Source organism: Protopterus annectens, chromosome 8.part0 (genome assembly GCF_019279795.1).
Source record: "Protopterus annectens isolate FY-2018-M chromosome 8.part0, PAN1.0, whole genome shotgun sequence".
In the NCBI taxonomy this organism is placed as follows: Eukaryota; Metazoa; Chordata; order Ceratodontiformes; family Protopteridae; genus Protopterus; species Protopterus annectens.
The window spans coordinates 863,403,598-863,431,273 of record NC_056741.1 but is presented as its reverse complement, the minus strand read 5'-3'; the positions used below and the strand labels follow the sequence as shown (position 1 = coordinate 863,431,273).

Sequence of the window (27,676 nt, the reverse complement as noted above, 5' to 3'; positions counted from 1 at the left end):
TGTATGAAAATCATATTCCTGCTTAAGTACTCTCCAGTCCCCTGCAGTATTATGATCAAACACAAGTGGACTGGGTTTTTGAAAAGCCTCTGCCATATCAACACCAGTTGTAAAGGTGCTTGGAATTGTATATGAACATGCACACATTTATATGCCAGAAGTTGGAATTATTATGTCCAGTAGCACAACAGACTCTTTGAAATAACTGCACTTTGCCAAGTAAGTCTTCGTAGCACAAGAACACTTAAGTGATTCACAAATACAATGATTTTTATCAGTGTAAGAAACACTTGACTGTACTCTGAACAAACTGTACACAGCAGAAGAAGCTCTGAGTAAGTAACACTTCAAAATTAATGCACTTTGTAAGTAAACTGTATACAGCACAAGAACGTTTCAAAATGCCTGTACTGTGCGAAATAATTCTGTACAGTGTAAGAAACACTTTGAAATGGCAGCACTCTGCGAAATAAATGCCCACAGCACACACAACTTTTTCAAGATGGCTGTCCTTTGACTGTATCCTCCAAAATATATTCTGCAAAATAACTGTATTTTGCACACAGCAAACTCTTTGAAATAATTGCACCGTAATGAAGCACACAGACTGCAAACACTTTGCACACTCTTGAGATGCTTCTAACAACTCTTAATTATGCTTTGAATGGCTTTGGTCAATGCAAAATAGTTGTGCTCAAGTACGAAAACATGCAGTTGCCTTGCTCGCTACGCCATACTCGATCATACACCATGATCTAAGAAACTTTTACACAAACGATAATTCTTCAAGCAGGTTACAAATGCCGAACCAGCAAACAACCAAAAGCCACACTAAGTTTGACTTTACTACATTTCTGTGATTTTTATTGAACTTTAAAGCGCTTTTCGTCTCACTTAGTGAGGCTTCTTCAGGCGATAAACTCTCACCTCCATTCATCTTTAAACTAGTATCTGCCAATCAAATACCATCCTTAGTAACACATGCCTCATAATTTCTATGCCTTTCATTCTCATTCTATTATAGTCCAAAATTATTAATTCATTTATACAAAAAAAATATAAAGTAATTTATTTACAAAAGTTTCTCAATTTCTCAGTAAACTTTTTCATCTTTAAAATGCATATAATTTAAGCTACTTCGTTCAAGCCTGGAAAATAGCAAGCACTTGTTCTTAGCTGCCGGCATAATTCTAAACCTTCCAGCATTAGGGGCTCTGGACCTCCCCTAATCTCACATTTTATTTGATCAAATTGCCCTAAAGCAAAACCTGTTTTGGTTACTCATTAAATGTACCTTGCTAAGGCGTTCTTGTTGTTGTTGTGTGTGCTCATAAGCACATTCTTTTAATTTCCTATCTGTTTTTCCTATGTAAAATGCGGGGCATTGCTGGCATTGAGCCACGTACACTACTGGTTAAGTCTATGCCTGGAGACACATTTTTTTCTCTTTATTGTAAAATCTCTGCCACTTGACAAACTTACAGTAGTTGCACATCTCACATTTATACATACATTGTCTAATAGGGAGATTTTCTGTTTTTTCCTTTAAAATGCTTTTCAAATTTGGTCCTCTTTTATAAACAACCTGCGGTCTGTCTTGCTACTTTTGTCTCTCGTGTCATTTCTGAGTATACCCCAGTTCTTACAAATAATAATCCTTATTTCCTTTGAATCTAAACTATATGCTATAATCGAGCTGTGTGAACTCAGCAGGTTAACATCTTGTTTTTGTATATTAACCTCCCTTCCATTATGTTCACTATTCTTACACAATATTGGTTTCAAATTTCCTTTCTTCCTCTTTTCCTGCACCTCAGTAATGGTGTTTATTTCTAGGGAAACAGGGTATCCATTTTTCACAAACATTTCTGCCAATAGTATTCCATTCCCTTACAAAATCCACTTCCCTGGTAACCATACGGGCTGCTCGAACCAATTGGCCCTTAATCACGGATTTCCTTTGAAATGGATGGCTGCTAGAGAAGTGTAATAAGGTATTTGAATAGATTTCTTTCTTATATATTCTTGCTACATATTGTTCGGTTACATCTTTACTTAGCTCCACATCTAAGAAAGCTATTTTTTCTGAATGAAAGTTTGATGTAACTTGCAAGAAATTAGTAGTACTATTGAAATATGCTACTAAGTCTTCAGCTATTACTGGCATCCCTCTTGATTTATAAAAATGTCATCCAGGAATCTCGTAAAATAAATATTGTCCATTATATCTGTTCTGTTTAACAAGTATTCATTTTCCCAGTGGGCCATTACTAGGTTTGCCACACTAGCTCCACAAGGGGAACCCGTTGCTATACCAACTTTTTGGAGGCATATCTTATTAAATGTTATATAATTGTGTGCTAAGATATCCAGCAATTCCTCCACTATACCTATTTTGTCTCTGGGTGCTCCCTTAACCTAAGCATATGGCTACCCATTCAATCCTTTCCATATGTGGGATGGGGGAATACAAATCCTTCACATAGACTGTCCGAAAGTTATACTCTTCCTTAAAATCTAATCCATTTAATGTTTTCTAAAAAAAAAAATCCAAGAATCCTTACAGATTTGTCTTCCCTCGGATACCTTTTTTATATTGTCCACTGTTTTTGCTCCTGCATATGTTATATTGTTCCTGGCGTCCACCACTGGTCTCATTGGTGAATCCTCCTTTGTTTTTATGTATTTTTGGTATTCCAAAAGTTTGTTTGCCTTTTCGGCTTTTCCCGGTTAGGGGTCGCCACAGCAGAACTCCGGTCCGCTAATGATTGGCAGTAGATTTTTATGGTACAGAGTTGCCAGCCGAACGCCCAACTTTCAGCGAAGGCACGCCCATTCACGCATGTCTTTCGGAGACCCCTCGACTGCGGGGAAGACATGCAGACTCCACACAGAAGGCACTCCAGCCGAGAATCGAACAGGAGAACCTCTTGCTGTGAGGCAACTATGCTACCGCTGCACCCCGGCATTTGGGGCATGGGCGTAGACAAAAATAGTTACACATCTCAATATTAATTCTTGCATCCATAAACATCTCTCATTGTAATGCATTTTAATCTGGGAGGCTGCATTTAATTGATTAGTTTCTACATATGTAGCTTTCTCTAAATACTTTGCCATTCTCTCTATATACTCCTCATTATGACTAATCCGCCCCTTTATTTGGCTTCATTATCCTCACTGGCAGCTTTTTTAATGCGGACAGTGCTTGCTTTTCCTCTAGGCTTATATTAAACTCTCACTTCTTTGTTATTAAAACTTTCTAACTTTGTTTTGAATATCTAATTCACACATCTGTTCAAAAAACAACAAAACTTGTTGTAATGGAGGATTGTATGTGCTTACCACATAATATTATTTTCTTATAAACTAATGTCCCATCAACAATGTTAAATTAAATTTCCTCACAAACAGTTTTATGTCTATCAATGTTCTGGCCAAATTGGCTCTTGCAGACAGTACAAATGAGTGACCCTTTGCTAACAGTTCAATCAAGTACGGTTCTATACTTGTATCTGTAAAACTAAAAATTAAGTCCTTGCTTTTTATTATACAAAACTCGACATTTCTCATTTGTTATATTGTCAATAACCTCTGTCTGTTCTTCCCCCGTTTGTTTGTTGGTGCTGCCGAGGGTTGTGGTTTCTGCCCCTGTTCTGAAACTTTTCTTTATTCTGCACTACATAGTGTGGGTTCTGTTCTACATTTCTCTCCGCTCTTTCTGCTAGTCTTTCACTTATCCGAACATTATTCTGTACACCTTCTTCATCGCCATTATTATCCAACATTCCCTCTGCTGCTTCTCCTTCTGGTCTATAAGTTAGATCTTCCCATCCTGTCACGTTTCATCATTGAGAGGGAGGAGGTTTCGGATGGGCTGTACCCTGTCTATACGCTGCCCTACCCCTTTCAAGTTTTATTTTTGTTGCTTTTAATTTTACCAAATATTGGTCTATATTATTGAGTCTCTCGTACTCCTATTTGTACCTTTTGAAAGTCCATATGGGTTTTAATCAAGTTATCCATTTTTTCCATGTGCTTGCACATTGCATCCAAGTCTTGATGGAACACAGACCCCTCAATTAAACCCGTCTGGTATTGCCAGCTTCTTAAACCCTTTGGGACCAGTGCTTCTTTCATACATTTTAGTACGCTATTTCTGGCTGTAGTTTTTTTACATTTCATCAATTTGTAATCTGTCTTGCAACATATTTACCACGTTATCAGTTCCTCTAACTGGTTACTCGTCCTGTGTTCTCTCCATATGAACATTAAACATCGGGATCACCTTCAACCATTCGCCGAATTTTTTTTTTTTTTTTTTTTTTTTTTTTTTTTTTTTTTTTTTTTTTTTTTTGGGAGCTCCAATAAGCCCTGGGGAAACTGTTCTTCCTGGTTGTTCCCTAACGTTACTATGCTCTTGATTCCAGGCATTCGTATTCACATTAACATTAATGTTCTGCTGATTTTGTGGGGATGAATCTTCTTCCCTCAATATTTCAGGCGAAGCTCTAGGGTTGAACTGGCTTTCTTGGTTAATGTTCAGCGTGTTACTTTCACCTATATTACCCCCTTGAGTTTGTAAGTTGACCTCCACCACAGAGTCTAACTTAGCAGCAAGATATTCCACTCTTTGTGAAAGCAGTTCAGTTACTGCTGTGAGGTTACCATTTCCTCCAGACTGAGAAAGTGTAGTGTGGCTACTGTCAGGCGTATCTGTAGCCATACTCAACGATAATTCTTCCGACAGGTTACAAATGCAGAACCAGCAAACCACCAAAAACCACACAAAGTTTGATTTTTAAAGTTTAATAAAAATCACAGCAATGTAGTAAAGCACTTTTCATCTCGCTTCTGAGACTTCATCAGACAATAAACCCTCACCTCCATTAATCTTTAAACTAGTATCTACCAATCAAATACCATCCTTAGTAACACCCCTCATGATGATTTCTACGCCTTTCGTTCTCATTCTATTAAAATCTAAAATTATTAATTCATTTACACAAACATTATAAAATTTATATACAAAAGTTTAATTTCTCAAACTTTTCATCTTTAAAATACATAAAATTGAAGCTACTTTGTTTAAGCCTGGAAAAGAGCAAGTACTCTTTCTTGGCTGCCAGCATAATTCTAAACCTTCCAGCATTAGGGGCTCTGGACCACCCCTATTCTCACACTTTAAAACAAAACCTGTTCTGCATACATGATTGAGTATGGCGTAATGAGCATACTCATTAATGTGCCTTGCTAAGGCATTCTCTTTTTTGGTATATGTTGTAGATGTGCTCATATACACATTCTTTTAATTTTCTATCCATTTTTCTTATGTAAAATGCAGAACATTAAAAAAAAAAAAGCGAGAGAGAATGCCTTAGCAAGGCACGTTGAGTATCCAGAACATAGGTTTTGCTTTAGGGCGATTGATCAAATAAAATGTGAGAATAGGGGAGGTCCAGCGCCCCTAATGCTGGAAGGTTTCGAATTATGGTGGCAGCTAAGAACGAGTGCTTGCTATTTTCCAGGTTTGAACGAAGTAGCTTAAATTTTATGTATTTTAAAGATGAAAAGTTTGAGGAATTTAAACTTTTGTAGATTTTGTTTTTGTGTAAATGAAAGGCATAGAAATTATCATGAGAGGTGTTACTAAGGAAGGTTATCAGGTAGATACTAGTTTAAAGATGAATGGAGGTGAGGGTCTGAAGTCTCACTAATAAGAGACTAAAAGCGCTTTACTACATTGCTGTGATTAAAGTCAAACTTTGTGTGTTTGGTGGTTTGCTGGTTCAGCATTTGTAACCTGTCTGAAGAGTTAGCGTTTGCTCTTTAAGCGGGTTTTGCCCTTTTATTGTACTCGTTATGCACGTTTAACCTTGATCATGCTCATACTTTTCTTGTGCTGGTTTTTACTTTAGACATGCTCGTTATGCAAACTAAAGGTAATTCTGAGCCCTATATAAATATTTCTGATAGCTTTATCAAATATCGTGGTTTTGAACACTTCATTTAATTAATCAAATGAGTAGCACAAAACGCATTTATTAATAATGCATTTTCTGCCTTACGAATGTTCCAGTTCATTTTCTTTGCAAAATAAGTAATTTGTGCAAGTTTTGGTTTATTAATAATGCATTTTCTGCCTTACGAATGTTCCAGTTCATTTTCTTTGCAAAATAAGTAATTTGTGCAAGTTTTGGTTACTTTTCTGGCCCTTTTTGATTGTTTGAGCACTATCACCCAACCTGCTGAATAATACCTTCACCATCATCTCTGCACCTTATGGCTTGAAGTTGCACTCTCAGAACCGGTTTTCACACCATGTCGCTCGTCCGGTCAGGATAAAACAGACTTAACAGTTGTGGATTCGGTTCAAGCAGCTTTATTACACACACACACACGCATCAACAATGAGGCTTTGTAACTTTAAACTTATAAACAGACCGACTACCACACTCATACATGTTAACACTCTGGCTGTTCTCTCAAAATGGCATTGCTGCCTGCACGTGTCTACATCTGGAAATGCTTCTTAAAGTTACACACACAGACACACTTGTACAAATGGGTACCTGCATGTGTATTATGAAATGTGTTGTGTTTTACATACACACACGTGTTGCAGGAATGAATTTCATGATAAATCCAAGTGTTATACTGTGATTTTGGTACACTTCAAAATTTTAGCATTTCTGTTTTGCTGCCGATAGCATTGCTAGCATAGTCAGTAAGACCACCCTAACAGTTTATGCAGATAATCATAAAGTAGGTGTGCATGTTGTGCAGATTAGATGACTTCAGAATTTGCATTGGTAAAAAGTGAGCTTACTGACTTCAGCACAGTGTAGACCATGTTATTGAAGTGAATACCAGAAATGCTGTTTGTGTGTGTGTGTAGCAGTTTTTTGTTTGCTTGACAATTCGTGTCATTACTTTGACAGCATTGCTTTATGTTGCACAGTAACCTACTACTGAGGGTTGTCATGGGTAGGATTTTTTGTGGTAGACTCCTGTCAAATGGACAACTTTTATTGTCTCTTATGTTGGCTTGATTCAGAGGGTTAGAATGATAAATATTCAGTGTTTGGAGCATGAATGACATATTTAAATTACCTTAACACCCCAGTTCATAAAACATTCAGTAAATGGAGTAAGGGGTATAGGTTGGCTGGCCGATGCATTTCAGAGGGGAGTGAAAGGCTATAGAAGCAGTTCATTGGCAAGTTAGAAGCTGTTGCTCCTCTTAACAGTGCTTTGTTAGTGCAACACACAGTACCATAGAGGAGTGCATATCTGATAAGAACACAGATGGTTTGATAGCGCAAGTTATGGAGGAGCCAGGCAGGGGTGGGAGAACAAAAAGCACCAAATCTCTCTCCTTAGTTGGTAGGTGTGGGGTTTTGCTCATAGTCATGGTTCTCCTTCCTCTAGTGTAGGAGAGTGTTGCTTATAGCCACGATTCTCTCCGGTGAGACTGATGGGTCCACTTCTTTGAGCAAATGGCAAGCATTAAGCAGTAGAGGGGGCTGGAGCGGACAGCCTCTGCTGTGATGTTGAAGTTTTGGTATGCTGTGCTGCATTTAAGTTTCCTGTCCCTGGCTTTGCAATAAATCCTCTCCCCAGGCATGCATGTGATACCCCCCCCCCCCCAAAAAAAAAAATCCTTAAGGGACCATCAGTCTCTCTCAAATGTTGAAAAGTACATTTTTCTCTTGAAAAAGGATTCACCTGTCTAATGTGGTAGAATCCCAGTTTTCATAAGTTAGATGAGGCAGTTATGAACAAGGACTGATCAGCTGTGGAGGCAAGGGTAAGAATAATTCAAATAATTTAACTTGTAAGTGGAGAATTACTAAAAATATGTACTGGTTAGTGGATGTGACTGTCAAATAATACCTTGAGTTGACATTGAAATGGCAGAGGGAGAGAGATGGATGGTACAAACAGTAGGATAGATTAGGGGTGAGAGGATGTACAGTTTGTGGTTTGCATTATACAGAATTGAGTTGTACAGGTATTTTCTATGTAGGGTTTCGGCAGTGTTATACTTTGGAAGATTTGACCATTAAAACCTAGCTACATCATTCTTGCTGTTACAGCACCATGTGTGTTGCTTTCTCTTTTGTTTAACACCTGCTTATAAATTAGAATGCAACAGATTACCTCTGGTCTAGTCTTTTTTACTTGGACAAATACAGTGATTTTAACCATATAATACAGTATAACAAGATCTTAATACTTTTTCACTTTGACATGCAGGTATGGTTACTGTAAATCGAGACTGGGCAGAGCTGCATTCCATTTGGGTTGTGGTTCAGTTGCTATAGCTGTAGTGATTTTTGGCTGTTATACAATGGCTGTACATGTACTACTGATAAGGAGGGATTTTGTGTAAGAAAAGAACTGCACGGTGCACCTAATGTTTATCCCGCACCCAGACCACAGTGTTAATCTCCCCAAATTTGTAAAGCCCCATGCCAAAATACTGCCGCTGCCCCTCCAAAGTTTCCTGCGTCTCCTGCAGGACTCTTGTGTTTTAAGTCCAGGGGGTGGGGTTTACCCACTCATGGCTTATTGTTTTAAATGCTGTTTGTATAGTTGTGAAAATAGGATTGAGAGAAGTTGCCCTCTGGCCAAGTGAGGATTAATTTTCCCAGTGAACCCAGGTGTCTTGCATGTTAGACCCCTGTTGTACTGATGGAGCCTGCAGGAGTATGGAGCAAGATTTTGTCTGCCATTTAGGATTGTGAAGTTTCCCTAGTGAGAGCTATGTTACAGCTACAGAAGACTAGCCGCCTTTGAGGTACTACTGTGTTGGGTTTGCAGGCTTTGAAGTATGTACCACTTAGCTTGCAGAGTCTGGCAGGTGAGGTCTGTATCGAGGATTGCGGCCTTTTAGTTGTAATCCTGGGGTTCAGGCTTAGGGGCTTCCATCTGAGAACTGCACTGCACTTTGGTTGTGACACGCATGCTTTAACCATGATGAGGATGATGGAGTCATAACATTGTATTTTATCTAGTGAAAACTCTCCTAAGGCTACTCGCACAGAGCGACTAAGTTGTGAAATTCTTTCTCACTATCAGTGGGAGAAATCTGTAATCCCAGAATCTTTTGTGATCATTACAAGCATACTTTCAATCCAATTGGATATGTCATTGCCCTTCCATCCCAAGCACTGCTGCTAAAATGTAAGTATGCTGGCATCAACTCACATTTGTCCCCTAATCAATCTGAATCCAGATACCACTCCCTCAGTCACTCCAAGCTGATAACGCTATTGCAAATGCACACACTCCCTATTCCCTTCACAGTTTTGCAGCTGTTTATTTTAATTTGGAATTGTATTGTAACCTCAGTGCAACAAAGTACCGTATTAACCCTAAATTCTGTATTAAACCAATTTCTTGCAAGTTTCTGCTTTTTAGCATAACCCTCTTCATCTCTACCCTGTGTTTCTCAGTTCTTTTCCTACCAGTATTCATGCTTACCACCCTGTTCTCACTCCTGTAATATTACTCTTCACTGCTTGTATCCATCTCCTATTTCGTGATTCTGGAATTGTTGATGGGTCTAAATGTTCATTGACTTAAAGATGCATTTTTTTTTTTTAATTAATCTTATGTAATGTGCCATTTTTTGTAAACTGTCGTTTCTTAATGTAATTATTTTTACATGTTTTGCAGCATTTCTTCTCAATTGGACATGCCCGGTAAACAAGTCAGTCAATAACTAGTATATGCGCATGACATTGAAAGAAACATTGTAACAGTGGTCATGTCATGCAAATTTGCCACTTAAAGGATACAATTAAAACTGATGTGGTTGCAGTCTGCAGTGGACTGTTAAAAAGTAGTGAAGAGAAAATGGTATTTCATTAATTGCAGCATCAGGAAAGAGACTCTCTATTGGGCTTCATCTGGTGAGGACTGTTGTATGAAGCAGTCTGTGTGTGTGTGTGTGTGTGTGTGGCCTAATAACTATTGTGGTGTGGTGCCTATGCATGTTTGACCATAAAGGTATTGAAAATAGCCTGTTGGTAGAACCGTTTCCATTTGCAGTGCCATCAGTTTGGCTAGCAGACCCAGTTTTGTCAGCTGTAGGCTATATGATGCTTAGAGCTTGTTTTCTGTTGAGATTGCTGGTGACAGATGCCCATCACTGTATATTGGTAGGTCAGAAATTTGTACCTTTTTGCATAATATGTCAGCATACAGGAAACTGCTGAGATGCCCATTTATTTTTCAGAACAGCTTTGACTGATATCTTACTGAGCTACTCTAAACACTTAGGCATAGTTGGAAAGTTGAGACGGCAGTTGTGGGAAGTGTTTTTTGTAGTTTTTGACTCTCAAAATCTTGACAGTTTCCAATTCTCCGTTTTTCCCTAAATTGTTCTTGTAGCTTTCCTACATCGCAGAAGATGAAAATGGGAAGATTGTGGGCTATGTACTAGCTAAAATGTAAGTATGTTCTGTTTTTAAACCTTTTACATTTCATTGTCCTTGTTCATCTTTATTGTTTTTGTGCTTTTGTAAATTGGTGAGACCAAGATAGGATGGTTTGACTTTGTATTTACTACATTTTTCAGAATGTAGTAAAGTGAGTATTGGCTTTGCTAGTTTGGGAAAACTCTGGTACCCAACAAGACTTGCACCGAAGTATGGGTCAGACCATGGATTGTAGGTTGCGTAGAACCTGGGTTTTAAAACTGCTGTAGTCACATTAGGAAAATGGCTGAATAAAATTGAAAATTTAAAGCATTCACTAACAGTGTGGCAAATTTCAGTTCTGTTAAGTTAGAATGTCTGACAGATGTGGACCTAATTTTCATTTACTTTGAAACGGCAAATCTTAGTCGGTTGTCAGTACAAAACCCTACAACTGCTTGAGATGCCAAGTACAGGAAATTTAAATTTGCAGTCTTAAGTTGAGCAATAGTTTTTGTTTTAGTCAAGGGGTTGAGGGGATTGTGCGGTTGTGCTCTTAGATGAGTACACATTGCAGAAATCTTGACGCGTTCCAAGTTAAAATTCATATTGTCTAGATGAGAATTTTTCTACCACCATTGCCATTTACCTGTAATGGTCAAAAGCAGCACTGGCTATTGAATGAGTAAAAGGAAATTTAAATCTATGCACTCAGATATGGTGCAGTTAATTATTTAACTTGATTACCTCCTTCTCACATCAGAGTGTCATTTTTCACATCAGAGTGTCATTTTTCTGCTTTGGCTTTTACTACTTGGCAGAAAAAGGAATTGGCTTCTTAGCTGCTGAGAATAGAACATGATGAATTTTCTCAGCCTAAATACACTTTTGTGATTCTTCTCTAGGAGTAGTGTTTCTCTGAAAGTAATTTGGGGCATTTTCTGGCTTCTATCAAAGTGAGTTATTAAACATGTGACAAGGGATTGTGTTTGTGCATGTTGCAGAAATAAATGACTTTGACAATAAGGAGTGTCCCAAATAAGTAACGGATACCAAAATCATGTACTTAAAATAATGCATTAGTTTCATCTTTGGGAAGTTGTATACCTGAGAATACTACCACATTGACAGTACACCTGTAAGAGTTGACCCAGTTGTTTGATATTTGGGAACTGAAGTGAACAGTGATCTAACATTTGACCAACATGTGTCCATTGTTGTAAGAAGTCCTGTATTGCACAGCTTATAAACAAAGGGATCGTCTACATCTAGGGATGTCATTGTCCCTTTTTGTTCATAGGTGTGTACTAGGCTAATGGCCCTGGGACCTTTACAAGCCGAGCCATAGGAGATTACCCTGACATAGCGCCACCCAACCCTAGTTCCCAGTGCCTCTGTCGAGTAGAGCCACTGGAGTTATCCCCGGGGTGAATTTTCTGTTTCCCATTCACACATCAGGATTTTTCTTGAAGGGCTGCGAGGTGTTCTGCTTGACATGTATGGGAAGTCTATTCCATAGCATGGGCAGTCTCTGGGTTATGAACCTGTCCCTCCAGCATGTTCTCTTAATTGTGGTAATGAGGTTGAGGTCTCTGGAGCATGTGGTGCGGAGGGATTGGGATTTCTTTAGCTGTAGCATTTCTAACAGAGCTGGGTCAGACATGGCTTTGTAAGTCAAGCAAAGATTGCCTCTAAGTAGGTGATGTGAGACGGAGAACAGTTGGTGTTTATTGAGTCTGTGTATACAGGACAAGTGTTTAAGGCCTAGGATCCTCTGTGAGGTACTTTTGTGGCCTCTCCTGTTGCAGGTTTCTAGTGAAGTACATGCCAAATGGCCAGTTGTACTCTGACCTAATGAGGGAAGAGTAGAGGGAGACTATGACCTCTTTCTTCCTGGATGCAAAACCCTTAGTAATGAGATGTGCCACATAGAAGGACTTTCTGACCACAGTGGCAATGTGGTGATCAAAAGAGGTTGCTATCAGCCTGTGTTCCCAGATCTCTTATAATGCCTTCTGTGTTCAGTGGACTACCATCAATGTGGTAGTTCATGGGAACCGTTTTTTTCCCAAAGGGGATGACACATTTTTTGGCATTGAGCTTAAGGCCGTGGTTCTGACACCAGTCGTTGGTCTCATTGTGGCCATTCTGTAGTATGTCAACATCACTTGAGGAGTTAATAATAGCCCCCAACTTGCAGTCGTATGCGAACTTTGTCTGCCAGAGACCCTTCATGTTGGTCTGGACTTCAGAAAAGTAGATACCAAACAGGAGATGACCCAGGATGAACCCTGTGGGACTTCACTCGTGACTAGTCAGCAGTCTGACTTGGAGACAGCTACTTACACACTGTGGGTTCTGTCTGTGAGCCAGTTTGCAACCCACCTAGTGATAAAGGGGTGGATGCCTAGCTTAGTGAGTTTTTCTGATTCCTGAGTGGGGAATGGTATCAACAGCCTTGGCCAGATCAAGGTAGGCTGTATGAACCACCTTGCCTTCATCCACAGCTCTAGTGACTGACTCAAAGAAGTCGACCAAGTTGAGCAGGCGTGATCTACCTTAGTTGAGCAGGCATGATCTACCCTTAACAAAACCAAACTGTATAGGATCCAGAGTTTGGAGATTCCCTATGTCCTTGTTAAGTCCATGAATATGCGTTCCATAGCTTTGCATATCAGACTCGTCAGGCTAATGGGGCAATAGCTCCCAGGGTCTGTAGTCACTCCTCTTTTGTGGAGAGGGATGGGTGTAGCAGTGTGCCATTCTGTAGGGACAAAACCTGAGGTGAGGCTGTGATTGAACAGGGCACACAGGGAAGGTGCCACTTCACCCTGTAGTCAATGTAGAACACAGCCAGGGATCTTGTCAGGTCCCATAGAAGCTGTATTCTTGGCCTTGGACAGTGCTGTTTTAACCTGTGCAGCAGTAATACTGGGTGCCTGGCAATCTACTGGTATTGTGACTGGTCCCTTGTGGGGGGGGGGGGGTAAAGTTGGCACTGAATCTGTCTGCTAGTAAATTGGCAATATCTGTTGGTTCGGCATAGGAGGTACTATTGTGCAGTATCTCAACGCAAATCTGGGTATTGCAGTGGAGATTCTTTACATAACTATAGAAGGCCTTGTGGTTGTCTTTTTTAACCATCTGCTGCAATTCTGTTTTCATAGCTAGCGGTAGAGGATTTGAGGGATCTCAATTTTTTGTTGAGGCTGATAAAGGAGATTGTTCTTTGTGTTTCACTGTTGCAGTCATCACGTTTGAGTTATCTGCCTGCAGGTAGCTCTCAGCCAGCCTGAATACCAGAGTCTTTGGATTTCTGCGTTGGATGCTGTCGCTTCTTCCTTGATGTCAGGTTGTCAGGGGGTATAAAATGTGCAGCCGACTCCATTACATCAGTCTTTCTTGCCGTGCGGTGCCCGAAGCAGAAGCAGTTTGCAAGTGCCGGTCGGCCGACTCCTGAAATTTTCATTTTCGAGTTTCAGACCTGAAGTCTTCAAAAAAGCTAAGTACCCCATTGGGGATCCTTTTTCTTGCTCTAACCGATGTCAGTAAAAGTTAACAATTGTCTTAGAAAGCAAATACCTCGTAGATTTTCATTCTTAATGCATCCCCTGCTTAGGCCCAGACCACAACGTCCCTCGTCGGTTTTGTGCCTTATTCAACACTCGAACTATTAGTCGTCAGGCTATTTTTCCAGCTAATAACTTTCGTACTCTTTCTGTGTACTCTAAAATGGCTTTATCAAGCCATCCGACTACCGATCTTCTGGAAAAAATGTAAGGATAAAAACAGACTGCATAGGTCCAAAACTGCCAACGACGCTTCAGTTAAGCTAGTCGCCAGTCCTCCGGTACTCAGTGAGACTCTTTCGCAGCCCCTGATACCCACTACTTCTGATTCACAGGCCTCTTCCGACTCCCATTCGGAGTCCGGTATGCCGCGAGATGCTTCTTTGACTATGGAACCTGTGGATGTCTCTACCTTGGATGGGTCCGGAGCCGCTGTGCAGGCACCGGCTTCTGAGGGTGTATTCAGGCCTACAGACATTCATATTAAACAGACGCCATCGTCAAACCTTCCTCATTACCTAGAGGAAAACAGTTTTTTTGTACTTACTTTTCTCACTTGCTTAGAGAAAAACCGCTCTTGTACTCGCTTTCCTCACTTATCTGGAGGAAAATAGTTTTTTTATTCAGGCATGTCCAAGGGTCCGTTCCCAGTGTTCTCTCCTGTCTGAATCTGGGCATCTTGAGGCAATGTAGAAATTGCCTCATGTACACAGACAGCCCTCTCCTACCACCCAACACTACAACCTGTGAGAGATGCACTTATCTTGCCAAACTGGACGTAAAGCTCTCCGCAACCACATAGTCTCACTAAATCTTCACCACCAAAATCCACGCATAGTAACACAAACATTCGCGGAGGCTCTCAATAATAATCTGTCTAAGCAACAGAGAACTCCAAAGCAGAAACGCAAGCAACCTCCATCCCCCAACACAACCCTAATGACACACAGCCCACAGACTCAGTGTGCCACTCAACCACAGCCCATAAGGCAAAACAACGTACCCAACACATACTAGTCCTAGGTGACTCTATAGTCAGGCACACTGATGTTCCACTCACCAGGCTAAACAAGGAGGAGATTATGGTCAGCTGCCTGTCGGGTGCCAGGATCCACCACATAACCCACGCATTCAGGGCACTCCACAACAAGTACAAATATGACTGTCATTATCCATGTTGGTGTGAATGACCAGAGACATACCTCCCTGGACTACATGAAAAGAGGCATAGAAGAGCTCTCCGATCTTGTAGCCTAGGCAGGTATGACCCTAGCCCCGAGTAGCATTCTGCCATCGCCCAGAATGATACCGCAGTACAAGGACAAAATGATTGACTTCAACAATTGGCTAAGCTTCTGGTGTCATTCTAAGAGGATCCAGTATCTGTCTGCTTGGGATGACATGGTTGACAGACCACGATGCTTTGCCACAGGTGGCCTGCACCTGTCACCCCTGGGATTCCGGATACTGGCTAAGGCTCTTACTGCTCCTATAGTGCTTTTTTCAGGCAAGGTTCAAATAACAAATTCACCACTGTAACAGGAACAGGCAAGCAAAAACTGAGGGTAATGCTACTCAGTGCTAGAAGTCTAAATCTCAAAATGCACTCACTTGAGGCACTCCTTAAAATGGAGAACATGGATATCTGTGCAGTGACTGAGACCTGGTTCAAAGCTCCAGAGACTATCAGGCTATAACTCGTACCACACATTTCGGACATGTAACCTGGACCGAAACACCAAAGGCGGAAGTGTGTCCATATTCATTAAGGATATCCACACCTCCAGGCTATTTGCTCAGCATAATGCATCCGAGGTTATCCAAGTGCAACTAACTCTGGGCAAAACTGCAATCCAAATTGTAGCTTGCTACAGATCCCCGACCATGCCCCAGGATTCCCAATCTTTTTTTCTTAATGTACTAGAAAATATTAGGGTTCAACCAAACACCCTAATAATGGGCGACTTCAACTACCCCACCATTAACTGGGAAAACTACTCGTGTACCAACTCCTTAGCTCAACACTTTCTGGAATTCATAAACTCCAGTGCCCTGGATCAACTTATCCACACCCCCACCAGGGGCAACAATGTCCTAGACCTAGTCATTATCAACATGAGTGACTGGTGTTCCACACCTGAAGTCAACTCCTTGTTGGTCCGATCCGACCATAAGCTAATCACCCTTTATATCCACATCCCACTCCCTCCCCCCATTAAACCACGGTAAAAAAATTTTCCAACTTCATGCTTCTTAAGACAGAAGTGGTGAACCTTCATGACACCCATGCAGATGGGCAGTACAGTTACAACTCCTGAATCCTACACAGATGCACTCTATAAGCACTTGCATGAGTGCATGGATCGTGCTATCCCAAAAAGAACCAAGATGCTATCCTCCAAAAAAAGGAAGACAATCTGGTGGTCCCCTGCCATAAACAAACTACAACAGAAGGAAGAAATTGTTGCAAGAGAGAGTAAAATCCCATGAGTGGAGGAGCCCCTGGTCAGCCTCGGTAAGAAGCTGAGATCCCTTATGAGATCTTCCAAAGCTAGCTACGGAAACAAAATCGCCACTAATTTTAAGGACAACCACAAAAGCATTCTATAGCTATGTCAAGAATCTCGATGGCAACACCCAGATCTGCTCTGGGTTTTACAGCACAACGGCACGAAAATTACAGAACCAGCTGATATTGCCAACATCCTGGCAGATGGGTTCAGTGCTAACCCCCCACCCCCTAAAGGGCCCGTATCTATACAGGAAGAATGCAGAGTCCCTGTAATCACAACTATGCAGGTAAAAGCTGCACTCTCTCAAGCCAAAAATACAGCATCCATGGGACCGGACAACATCCCAGGCTGTGTTTTACATGAACTTCAGAATGAACTGGCTCCCCACTTAAGCACCATGTTCAATAGCCTCGAATCAGACTTTGTGCCTGAACGTATCATCATGGAACTTGTAAACAAAGACATTTAACTCCAAACTCCGGATCCCACCCAATTCGGGTTTGTGAAAGGCAGATCATGCTTCCTGAACCTGATCGACTTCTTTAAGGCAGTTACCAAAGCCGTAGATGAGGGTAAGGTAGTTCTCATAGCGTATCTTGACCTCTCCAAGGCTTTAGTAACTATCCACCATTCTGGAATTCTAGCTAAACTCACTAAACTACATATAAATCCCTACGTCACAAGATGGGTTGCAAACTGGCTCACTGACGGAACCCCCATTCTAAAAGTTGCAGACTCCAAATCTGACCTCAAAGCAGTGAAAAGTGGAGTACCACAGGGTTCCGTCCTGGGACATCTCCTGTTTGGTATCTACTTCTCTAAAGTACAGGCTAACACAGAAGACCTCTGGCTAACGAAGTTTGCAGATGACTTCAAACTAGGAGCCATAGTAAAGTCCCCAAATGATGTGGACATCCTACAGAAGGGCCTCGCTGAGACAGATGACTGGTGTCAGAGCCATGGCTTCAAGCTCAGTGCCAAAATGTGCAGTGTCATCCCCTTTGGTAAAAACTCTGTACCCATGAACTACCACATAGGCAACAATCTACTTAACACCGAATGTGACACCTTGGGACCCAGGTGGACAGTAGTCTCTCCTTTGATAGTCACATCGCCACAGTAGTCAGGAAGTCCTTCTACGTGGCACACCTAATCATAAAAGGGTTCTCATCGAGGTCATTGTTCCCCTCTGCTCGACACTCATTAGACCCATTATAGAGTACAACGCCCCTTTTGGAATGTACCTCACAAGACATCTGCAGCAGCTGGAAAGGCCACAGAAGTACCTCACAAAGAGGATTACTGGCCGCCTCAAAAAAACTCCAGCTTTACTCTGTAGCATATCACCATCACCTACTCAGAAGTTATCTGCCTAACATATAAAGCTACGTCCAACCCAGAGCTGTTGGACATGAGCTACACGCTCTAGGGACCTAAACCTTGTCACCACCATAAACAGGACATGCTGGAGGGATAGATTCCTTTCCCAGAGACTTCCCATACTGTGGAACAGGCTACCCATCTGTGTCAAGCAAAGTTCCTCATTAGCACTCTTCAAGAAAAATCTTGAGTGGATGGGAAATAGGAAATACACCCCGGAGATCAGTTCTGTGTCTGCTCGACAGTGGCACAGGAAAATAACTTTCTTGGGTGGCGTAAGTCAGTGAACCTTGTTGGCTAGGCTTACATAGACCCTTGGGCCGATAGCATAGTACCTACCTATGAACCTGCAAGTCCAGTCTCTGACCAAATGGGATAGGTTAATTAAAGCACAGAAAGGGAAATTGTCTAGTCTTGGGGACCCACCAGGGCAGCTAACCTGCTACTTGCCTATGAACCTATTAATCTCCCTGAAAAGAAGATTGTACAAAGTATGGTATCAACAGTTCCAGCTGTTAGGGAAACTTTGTTGCAATTAAATTGTCTGCACCCGCTGTTTACATTGTAGAATGAATTATGCTTCATGTTGATTTGCACGTGTTGAGTACTAACATCTGGTCTGCTTTGGCCACATACACTAGACTTCAGATCTAGCTCTTGAGCTACTCCCTCTACCTATAATGCTCTCTTCCATCCCCAAAACCTCAGATCTTGTTTGCCGCCATCATGGTTTTTACTTTTCTGCTCTTTCGGCTTTATTGGGCATTGAGTTATTGTCTTGTCTCCTCTATCACTTTCTCTTCTACTTGGGTAGTTCTGCCATACCATTGTTAGCATAATTTCTTTTCTTTTTCTTCCTTCCCTTTCTTCATTGCTGGGTGTTTTTCTTGTGTGCCTTACTCTGTTTTCTCCGCTATGTCAGAGAAACCAGCAGGATTTAAGAAATGTACTTCTTGTGGCCATAAGATCTCAAAGTCAGATGCCCACAACAAGTGCATTGATTGCTTAGGGCCTGACCACCTCAATACATCCTGTTAATATGCTTGACATTTAACCCTAGGGTATTAGCTGACAGGTGCAGTCAGCTTTTTCTTGGAGATCTTTTGCCTGCTTTTTCTGGGGATCAAACTCCAACCAAGTCGGTGAAGTCTTTCTTTGGAAACCAAAAATAGGTCTCCACAGAAGTCCCCTAGGGCTTCATTGGTGCCATTGGAGAAGATCTGAGAAATTTTGGACCCAGCCGTCCCAAATCCTAAACCTGGAGTCTTCCTTCGAATCCTAAACTCCATTTACATCCTACAGTATCGGCTCTTATAGTAGTTTTTCCACTTCCTTCTACCTCCTCCTCTGATCCTAAGATCTGAGAATTAGCTCTCCCCTCAGGAACTGTACTCTGGAGTATACCTGGTATCTCTTTCTATGCCAGGCCAAATTTTCCGGACTCTGAAGAAACACTCCAGTCCCTCAGCCACAGAGTCTTCCAGGTTTTCTAGAAGTTTGTCAGAGGTGGATGTGGATAGGATGATGTGGAAATTTCTCAGGGCCCATCATCCAGATGGGCGTCCTGCCAGCTCCGTCCCCACCTGGATTTGAGTGCCCCTACTAAGTTCATTCTCTGGTCTAATCAGTAGTTTCTCTAGTCCCAGGATACGAGAGCCCTGAGGTTCAGCATCTGATCTGAGGAAAATGTTTTCCTCTGTTGTTTCCCTGCCTTGAGGCTAGTTGCTGTAGGAACTAACCTATAGTGTCTGGTACTGTCTATCCTCTTAAGAGCTGCTTATTTTTCAGACTTGACAGTAAAATCTGTGTTGAACTGCCTCCAGCTAAAATTCTCTCTAGTAGATCTCTGCTCCCCATTCTTAACCAGATGCAGTTATCTCTACCTTTATTAATTGAGAAGCCATATCTCTGATAAAAGATTTGTTAAAACATGTTGGAGACAACAGTGTAGCTCAGAATAACCTTGTCTTGAAGTATAAAAAAAATGGAATCACTGTGGTATCTGACAGCTGCCAAAATGCATTTTAGACATTACTTCATACCCTGAACAAGTGATAACATCTCATGAGCTGATGATTTAGCAGTTATTACTGAATTAACAAAACTAAAAAGGAATACATTGCTTACTTCACTGAGCATGTGGCATACTCTGCAAGTACATTTTGGTTAGAGAAACTGATCTAATCATTCCAGACTGCAATAAATGTTATAACAGTCTAAATGTATGATCTGGAATTGGAGGTGCATCTGCTTTTTAAAAAGATTAATAGGGTGTGTGTGTGTTGTGGGTCTTTAAGTGACTTTTACTCTGGGTAGTGCATGATGTGCTATACTGATTATGCCAGAGATTATTTTTGGATGAGGATGCTGTTCAGTTGTGCACTGCCCTGTTTAACACTTTATATTTTTGATTTTTAAGGGAAGAAGACCCAGATGATGTACCTCATGGTCATATTACTTCACTGGTATGTAAGTCTACTTAAACCATAGGTAACATTACTAAAGCTGGATTAAAGTTTTGTACTTGGATTGCAGTGCTGAAGCATTTGCTTTATGCCAGTGTCTGGAGGCCAGAGTTCAAATTCCTGTGTTTAGCAGGGTGTAGACCCTTCCAGAGGGTCTGTATGGCAGTTATGCATGGGTGAAGGGGAAGGGTCCCCTCTCTGCTGATCTAAGTAATATAGATTACATTTTCAGATGTAGTTTAATGCAAGTGGCAAACTTTACGTGTTCAAGTGTAGATTGGATGTTCTTCATGTTTCACTGTTGCAGTCATTACATTTGGGTAATCTGCTGGCAGGTTGCCCTCAGTCTGCCTGAATTCCAAAGTCTTGGGTCCTGCGTCGGTTGCTGTCTTCTCTTCCATGACGTCAGGGGTATAAAACATGCAGCCGACGCCATTTTCTTTAGTCTTTCTTGCCGCGCAGTGCCCAAAGCAGAAACATTTCGCAAGTGCCGGTCAGCCGACTACTGAAATGTTCGAGTTTCAGAACTGAAGTCTTCACTAAAGCTAAGTACCCCGTTGGGGAAAATGTTTTCTTGCTTTTTGCCGATGTCAGAAAAAGTTAATAATTGTATTACTTGTGGGAAGCAAATACCTCCATAAGGATTTCCATTTATACTGTATTCCTTGCCTAGGCCCTGATCACAACGTGCCTGGCTGTCGGTTTTGTGCTAGATTTAACCAACGCACTATTAAGCGTCGGAATGTTTTTGCATCCAAGTATTTTGGAAACTGATTTAACTACCCAGAAATGTCATCGGATAGCAATCCGACTACCGGAGTACATAAAAAACGCAAAGAAAAGGACAAAGAAAGGCAGTAGAGGTCAAAAACCGACGACAAAGCTTCTCCTAAGCCAGTCGCCGGTACTCATTGAGGTGCTTTCGCAGCCCCTGATGCCCGCTACCTTCAAGTCGTAGGCCTCTACTGACACCCATGTGGAGTCCGGCATGCCGCAAGATACTCAAGGTATTGGACCGACGGACGGTTGTATCTTCCTCAGATGGGTCTGGAGCCGTTGAGCAGGCACCGGCTTCTGAGGGTGTATTCAGACCTTAACACTTTTATATCAAACCGACTAAAGCTGCAAAACCAAAGGCAAAGCCACCCTTCTAAAACTAAAAAAACTGATGCCTGAGACACATGCACAGGCCTCTGTGCCTGAAAAAACAGATGATCAAAATGGTTGAAGACCTTTATTACCTTGATCAGGGATACCCATCCCCTCCAGATAAGAGGCCTAGGCAAGACCCTGACTATGAAACTTCAGATCCGATTTCTATTTCTTCTGATTCCTCTTCTGATCAGGAATTATCTTTACCTCCCTATGAGGATTGTGATGCTGAGGAGTCTATTCCATCTGCAGCTCCTCCTGAGGATTATTAATTTGGGGAAACCTTGCATGCTTTGAGGGAGCATTTTCACTGGGAGAATTCAGACTTCACAAAATCAAAAAAAGAGACACTGGGATTTCCTTCTTCTCCCTCAGCACAAGCCTTTAGCCATTCCCCCTGTTTTAGATATTGTGGATGATGTGTTTTCGGAGTCCAGCCTGACTCTCTACCTCCGGCTCCCAGTAAGCCTGACCGGTATTACAGAGTCCCTGACTCTCATAATTTTTTTTTTAGAAACCCTGGTGCTGATCCTGAAACTATTTCACAGGGTCCAAAGGGAGTTAAGGCCTCAACAGCAAAAAACCCTACCCCCTCCAATAGAGATTCAAGGGCACTGGACAGATGGGGAAAAAGGTTTATACATCTGCACCCTTGGCAATCAGGGCCTTAAATTGTCAATTTCATATGCTTAAGTACCAACAACATGTTACGGGATTGCTGAAACAGAAAATGATTTCAGAATGTGCAGAAAAGGAATTGCAGGAATTATTGCATGTAGCTGAACAAGTTGGAAAGCATACTTTGCAATGTGATTTTGATTCTTTAGAGGCCTCCTGCAGGGCCGCAGTTACTGGATCTGTGATTAGGAGGCATGCCTGGTTAAAGGAACAAAATTTACCTGATCATCTTAAAACTAAATTGCTAGATGCACCTTTACAGCATGATTCTCTGTTTGGTATTAAGGCAGAAGAGGTTTTAAAGAAAATGGAAGACAAAGCTAAGTCTATGCAAACTGTTAAAAGATTTCTTACAAGTGCAGCCACCTAGATTCAGTAGACGCTGGCCTACAAAAAATTGGTCCTTTCCTGTCTCAGACAGAGCTTAAAGGGGCAAATCCAGACACCCTAAGGGTTCCAGGTACCAGGCTCAAGACTCATACAGGTCAAAGCAATGGGGGGGCATCCACCTCCAAATCTGGAGGAGATAAAGCGCAAACCTATAGAAAGCAATCCCAATGACTTCCCTCTGCCTACACCAAGCACTTATCTTTTGATAGCACCCATGGGGGAAAATTAGCATTTTTTGCTCAAAATCGGCAGTTAATAACCCAGGACAAGTGGGTACTAAACATCGTATCACAGGGATACAGATTCCATTTCCACAATCTGCCAATGACAAATGGTTGGCTAGATCTGACAAAAAAACAATGGGCAGAGGCTTAGAAATAGGTTACGTCCTTCGTGGATATGGGGGCCATTCAGACAGTACCAGAACAGGAAAAAGGACAAGGTTTTTACTCGACTGTTCTTGGTACCCAGAAAGGACAAGGCCTGGCGGCCAATACTGGATTTATCGATTTTGAACACATACCTGGACGTTCCAATATTCAAAATGCTCATTTTGCAACCGCTTCTGCCCATGCTTGGCTGGTGACTTTAGACCCAAAAGAGGCATACCTGCATGTCCCAATAAGACAGTCGTGCAGTAGATACCTCAGATTCAAGGCTGGCTTAATGTATTACCAATTCTCTGCACTGCCCTTTGGCTTATCTACTGCGCCCAGGGTCTTTACAAAGTGCCTGGCACCAGTAATTGCATTTTGCAGACAAAAGTATTCAAATATATCCTTACTTGGACAACTGTCTCATTCAAGCAGAGAACAAGGACACTCTTCTACGACACCTGGCGTTTGTGAAAAGGCTTCTAACATGCCTGGGGTACACAATAAACAAAAAGAAATCACAACTGGTACCCTCTCTCAAAAGATAACATTCCTGGGTGCAAGCTTTACTAAACTTCCCAGATGGCTTACCTCACGCCAGACAAACAAAGGCAACTGACTACTTACATCAAACTGATGACAAAATCCTAGTCTTCTGCAGGCTCTGGGCTTCATGGCATCCTGCATTCTACTAATTCCATATGCAAGACTGCATATGAGGAAACTTCAGTGGTACCTTAAAAGTTTATGGAGCCAACATTCACACAGTCTGGAAACGATGATTCCTCTCATCACCTGCCTGCAACAGGAGTTTCTATGGTGGGCAAAGGCCTGTCACCAAAACATGAGATGGGCTTTCACTCTACCCCCTGCCAGCCAAACCTTAACAGACACATCAGATTATGCCTGGGGGGCCCACATGGCAGGAAGATGCAGTCAGGGCGCATCTGCATATCAACCAGAAAGAGATGCTAGCTGTTCAAAATGCCCTAACAGCCTTCAAGGACTTAATTCATCCAGGACAACTATTGATAAAGATGGACAACACCACAGTCATGTGATATATAAACAGGCAAGGGGGCACACACTCATACCCCTTTTGCAGATTAGCCATGGCACTGTGGGACGCAGCTTTGACCTACCAAATAAATCTTCAAGCTCAGTTCCTGCCAGGAAAACAAAACACTCTGGCAGATGATTTAAGCAGAAACCTTATGGATCCTCACGAGTGGAAACTAAATCCACAAGTCTTCAGCATGATAGGTCTATGTCTGGGCTCCCCCATTTCTCTGCTATTTGCCTCTCCTCAAAATTATCAACTGAAAAGATTCTGCACAAGGACTTATCACAGACAAGCATGGAACGTGGACGCCCTATCAGTTTACGCCTTTCCTCCTCTGCTTCTTCTACCCAAGGTCCTCCTAAAAGTCAGACAAGAGAAAGAAGCCAAAGATGATATTAATTGCCCCGGACTGGCCCCGCCAATACTGGTTCACAATCCTAAGGAACTTGTCTACATACCCAGCTTGGACCTTGCCTCAAAAACCATCAGATCTTGCACAATCAACTACAGACACTGAACCTGGCAGCATGGCTAATCCTGTAATCCCACAAGACACCTCTCAGTAAAGCTGTGATGGATATCATTTTGGAAGCCAGAAGGCCTAGTACTAGAAAATCTTATGCTGACCAATGGAAGAGATTCTGTGCTTGGAATCCAGCACAAGGAACTGATAGAGCAGAACAGCATATTCCTCAGATATTACAATACTTAACTGAGATGCTTGACAAAGGCCTATCTTTTTCATCAATCAAATTCCATGCCTCTGCCATTTTGGCTCATTACAATACAGAGCCACCAATCTTTTCACATCCTTTACTAAAGCAGTATCTTAGAGGAGCCAAAAATTTAAGGCCTCCTAGAAGATCACCATTACCTGCATGGGACCTCAATTATGTGTTGGAAAAGCACACCCTGCCTCCATTTGCACCAGCTGCTACCGCTGATATAAAGTTCTTATCGTGGAAGACAGCTCTGCTACTAGCAATTACTTCAGCAAGAAGAGTTTCAGAGCTACAGGCCCTAATGGCTGTAGAGCCTTTTATCATATTTTACCCAGACAGGGTATCTCTGAGGACAAATCCTACTTTTATGCCTAAGGTCATTTCCAGTGTGGTTCTTAACCAAACAGTTAATCGGCCAACTTTTTATCCATATCCGCAGAGCTTTCATGAACCTATTTTTGCTGCTATTACATTAACTATCGATAAGCCTTGACCCGTTTTTTTGTACTTTGTGACACTGACTTCATTTTACCATGCTTAGTTGTAAGCATGCAAATAAAGGTGGGTGTGTGTTTGTGTGCGTGTTTGTGTTTCATTTGGAAGGCACTGTTTTGCAGTGCTGCTTTTTAGCACTGGATTGGGCTGGTAGCATGGTTCTTGTTACATGTTTATCGGGGGGGGGGGTTGTATTCATATGCCTTTGTGTTCTTCCTGCATTTCCAGATTGTAATAGTTTCAGAATGATCCCAACCCCAGTGAGATGGACTGGAGCTTCATCTGACATTTAGCTTGGGGGGGGGGGGGGGATTGTATGACGCTAAAGGCATTTTGAAATAGGTTTGTGTGATTCACAGGAGGGGATCATCTTAATTTGTGACCCAATTCCATTCTAGTTTTCATTTCTGCTGAGGACTTGACATCAAGGAGTGGTGAACCACTGGTTCCCACCTTAGCTGAACTGAGTGACTGTGTAGTAGAGGAGAAGCCACAGAGTGAACCTCTGCTGGTTACCAGGTGCTTGAGATCAAACAGGTACCTAACTTTGTAGGACTCATAGATGTGGGATCTCACCCTTGGGGACCATGGTTGAATGTTTGTTCCAGGCCATGTGCAAACCAGTCCTCACACATTGACTTTTGGATGGACTCCTCACTCATACCAGGCCTACCATCGTATCGTCAGTGGTATGATCTGCTTTTCAGGGCTGTTGGAGCTCGGAGCGGGATCTTTTGGAGACTTTGAGATAGAGTGTAGTGGTCTGATGAGGTAGAGCTCCCTCTGATATGATGCCCCATTTTTAGGGATACCATATGGGACATAGGTTTTTGATTGTCTGTTGCCCTGGATTGTTTTGGGATGCATTAATGCTCTATTTCCCAGTTATCAGGCTCTTGTAGCCAGCCTTTGATGCTATCCTGGAGCAGTGAGGGAGCCTGGAGCTTCCTCACTGTGTTATAGCAAAACCTTGAGAACCACTGCCTTGTATTGGCCTCTGCCAGAGTAGAGCCATACCTTTGTTTAAACACTCAAGGCTGACTTTTTTGGTCTTGGCAGACCTTCAGTGTTTTACAGGTTAAATACCTTCCCTTCCAGCTGTCAGACAGGATGACCTGTGAAGATGGGTCTGACAAGGCGATTTCCTCTGTTGTGATCAAGCTTAAGGTCTTTAGCTCTGTCACCTCTCCAGTTTCTCAGCTTCACTGATGATAGAGGTAGTAATAGTGCTGTGGGCACACCTGGAGTTTGGAGCTGTAGAGCATTCTGCCTTAAATGATATTTAACACTGTGAATTTTGAAGTCTCTGAGTGCTTGATGAGGTTGCCCCCCCCCCCCCATTGTGAGATGCATTTATTTTGATGCAAGCAGTGGTAGTAACTAAATTGATTATAAATTTATAATTGTGGTGAAAGCATTTTAGAAAACCATTACACAGAACCAGTGGGTCCTAAGCATCCTTCACCAAGGCTAAAAAAACCCCCCCTCAATGTAGAGGTATTCCTTTAGTTCCAAACAATGTCAGTTATACTCGCTATATTAAGAAACATGTTGTAGTTGGGGACCAAAGTACTCTCTGGGAATAAAGGTGTGGCTGTCTGTGGTACTAAGAAAGGAAGCTGCATGTCCTTACTGGATGGATCAAGTGGAGCAAGTTTCTCATTGTTCGTATGTTCAAAAGCAGGCTTTGGAGAGGTAGCATTCCTTGCTTACCTTCTCGGACACTTACTGTTACTTCAGACGTAAAAGATTCCTACCTTCTGTGATCTGTGGCAGTTCTGTATGACTGTTTCTCAGGTTTACAGTACAGGTGGGAGGATTTCACATACCCCTTAATAAAAAGAGGCAAGGTTGTGGGGGGGATGGCTACTGTTGAGGCATAATTGGCAAAGTTGCTCTGTACTTCTGATTTTGTTGCCTACTGCATCAAGAGTCTTGACCAGATACCTTGGTTTAGTAAACCCTTTTTTTGCATAACAACAGAGGTAATTCCAAAAGTTTCTGGTCTGATATCCCACCTGTGACCCGGAGGGTGACAGGACTGACGGAGCATAATGGATTAGTCCAGCTAAATACACTTTAGATAGCAGATAAAGACTCTGATATCCTCCCTGTGGTAGGAATAAAGATACCTTGTCGAAGTTTCAAGTAGTTTATTCAATTAAGTAGAAAGATGGAAAACTGTTCTTGTACTTGTGCATTATGTGCAACAGGTCAGTTATTTAAAAGCAGTTGCAGACAATGGTGGGAGGGTCTTGTGGAGCTGATGGGATGAAAATCTGGGAGATGGAAAAACAAGGAGCCAGTCCCAAAGCTTAAAGGTTAGTCCCTTATTTTGAATATTCCTGAAAGACACGTGAGGGTTTACAGTCTTGATGCCTCATTCTTTGTTAAAAGTTTTTAACAAACAAAACATAATGCACCATGAGCACCCATTACAAGTACATC

At 41.9% G+C, this 27,676-nt stretch overlaps 1 protein-coding gene across 2 annotated transcripts in view; it reads left to right on the top strand.

Moving 5' to 3' along the window:
• NAA10 (N-alpha-acetyltransferase 10, NatA catalytic subunit) overlaps positions 1-27,676 on the top strand; it is a 363,584-nt gene that overhangs the window by 47,515 nt on the left and 288,393 nt on the right. For both annotated transcript variants that reach the window (XM_044080371.1, XM_044080370.1), the window contains exons 3-4: positions 10,402-10,460; positions 20,309-20,354. In XM_044080371.1, the coding sequence (XP_043936306.1) occupies positions 10,402-10,460; positions 20,309-20,354 (105 nt within the window). The remainder of the gene's footprint in view (positions 1-10,401; positions 10,461-20,308; positions 20,355-27,676) is intronic.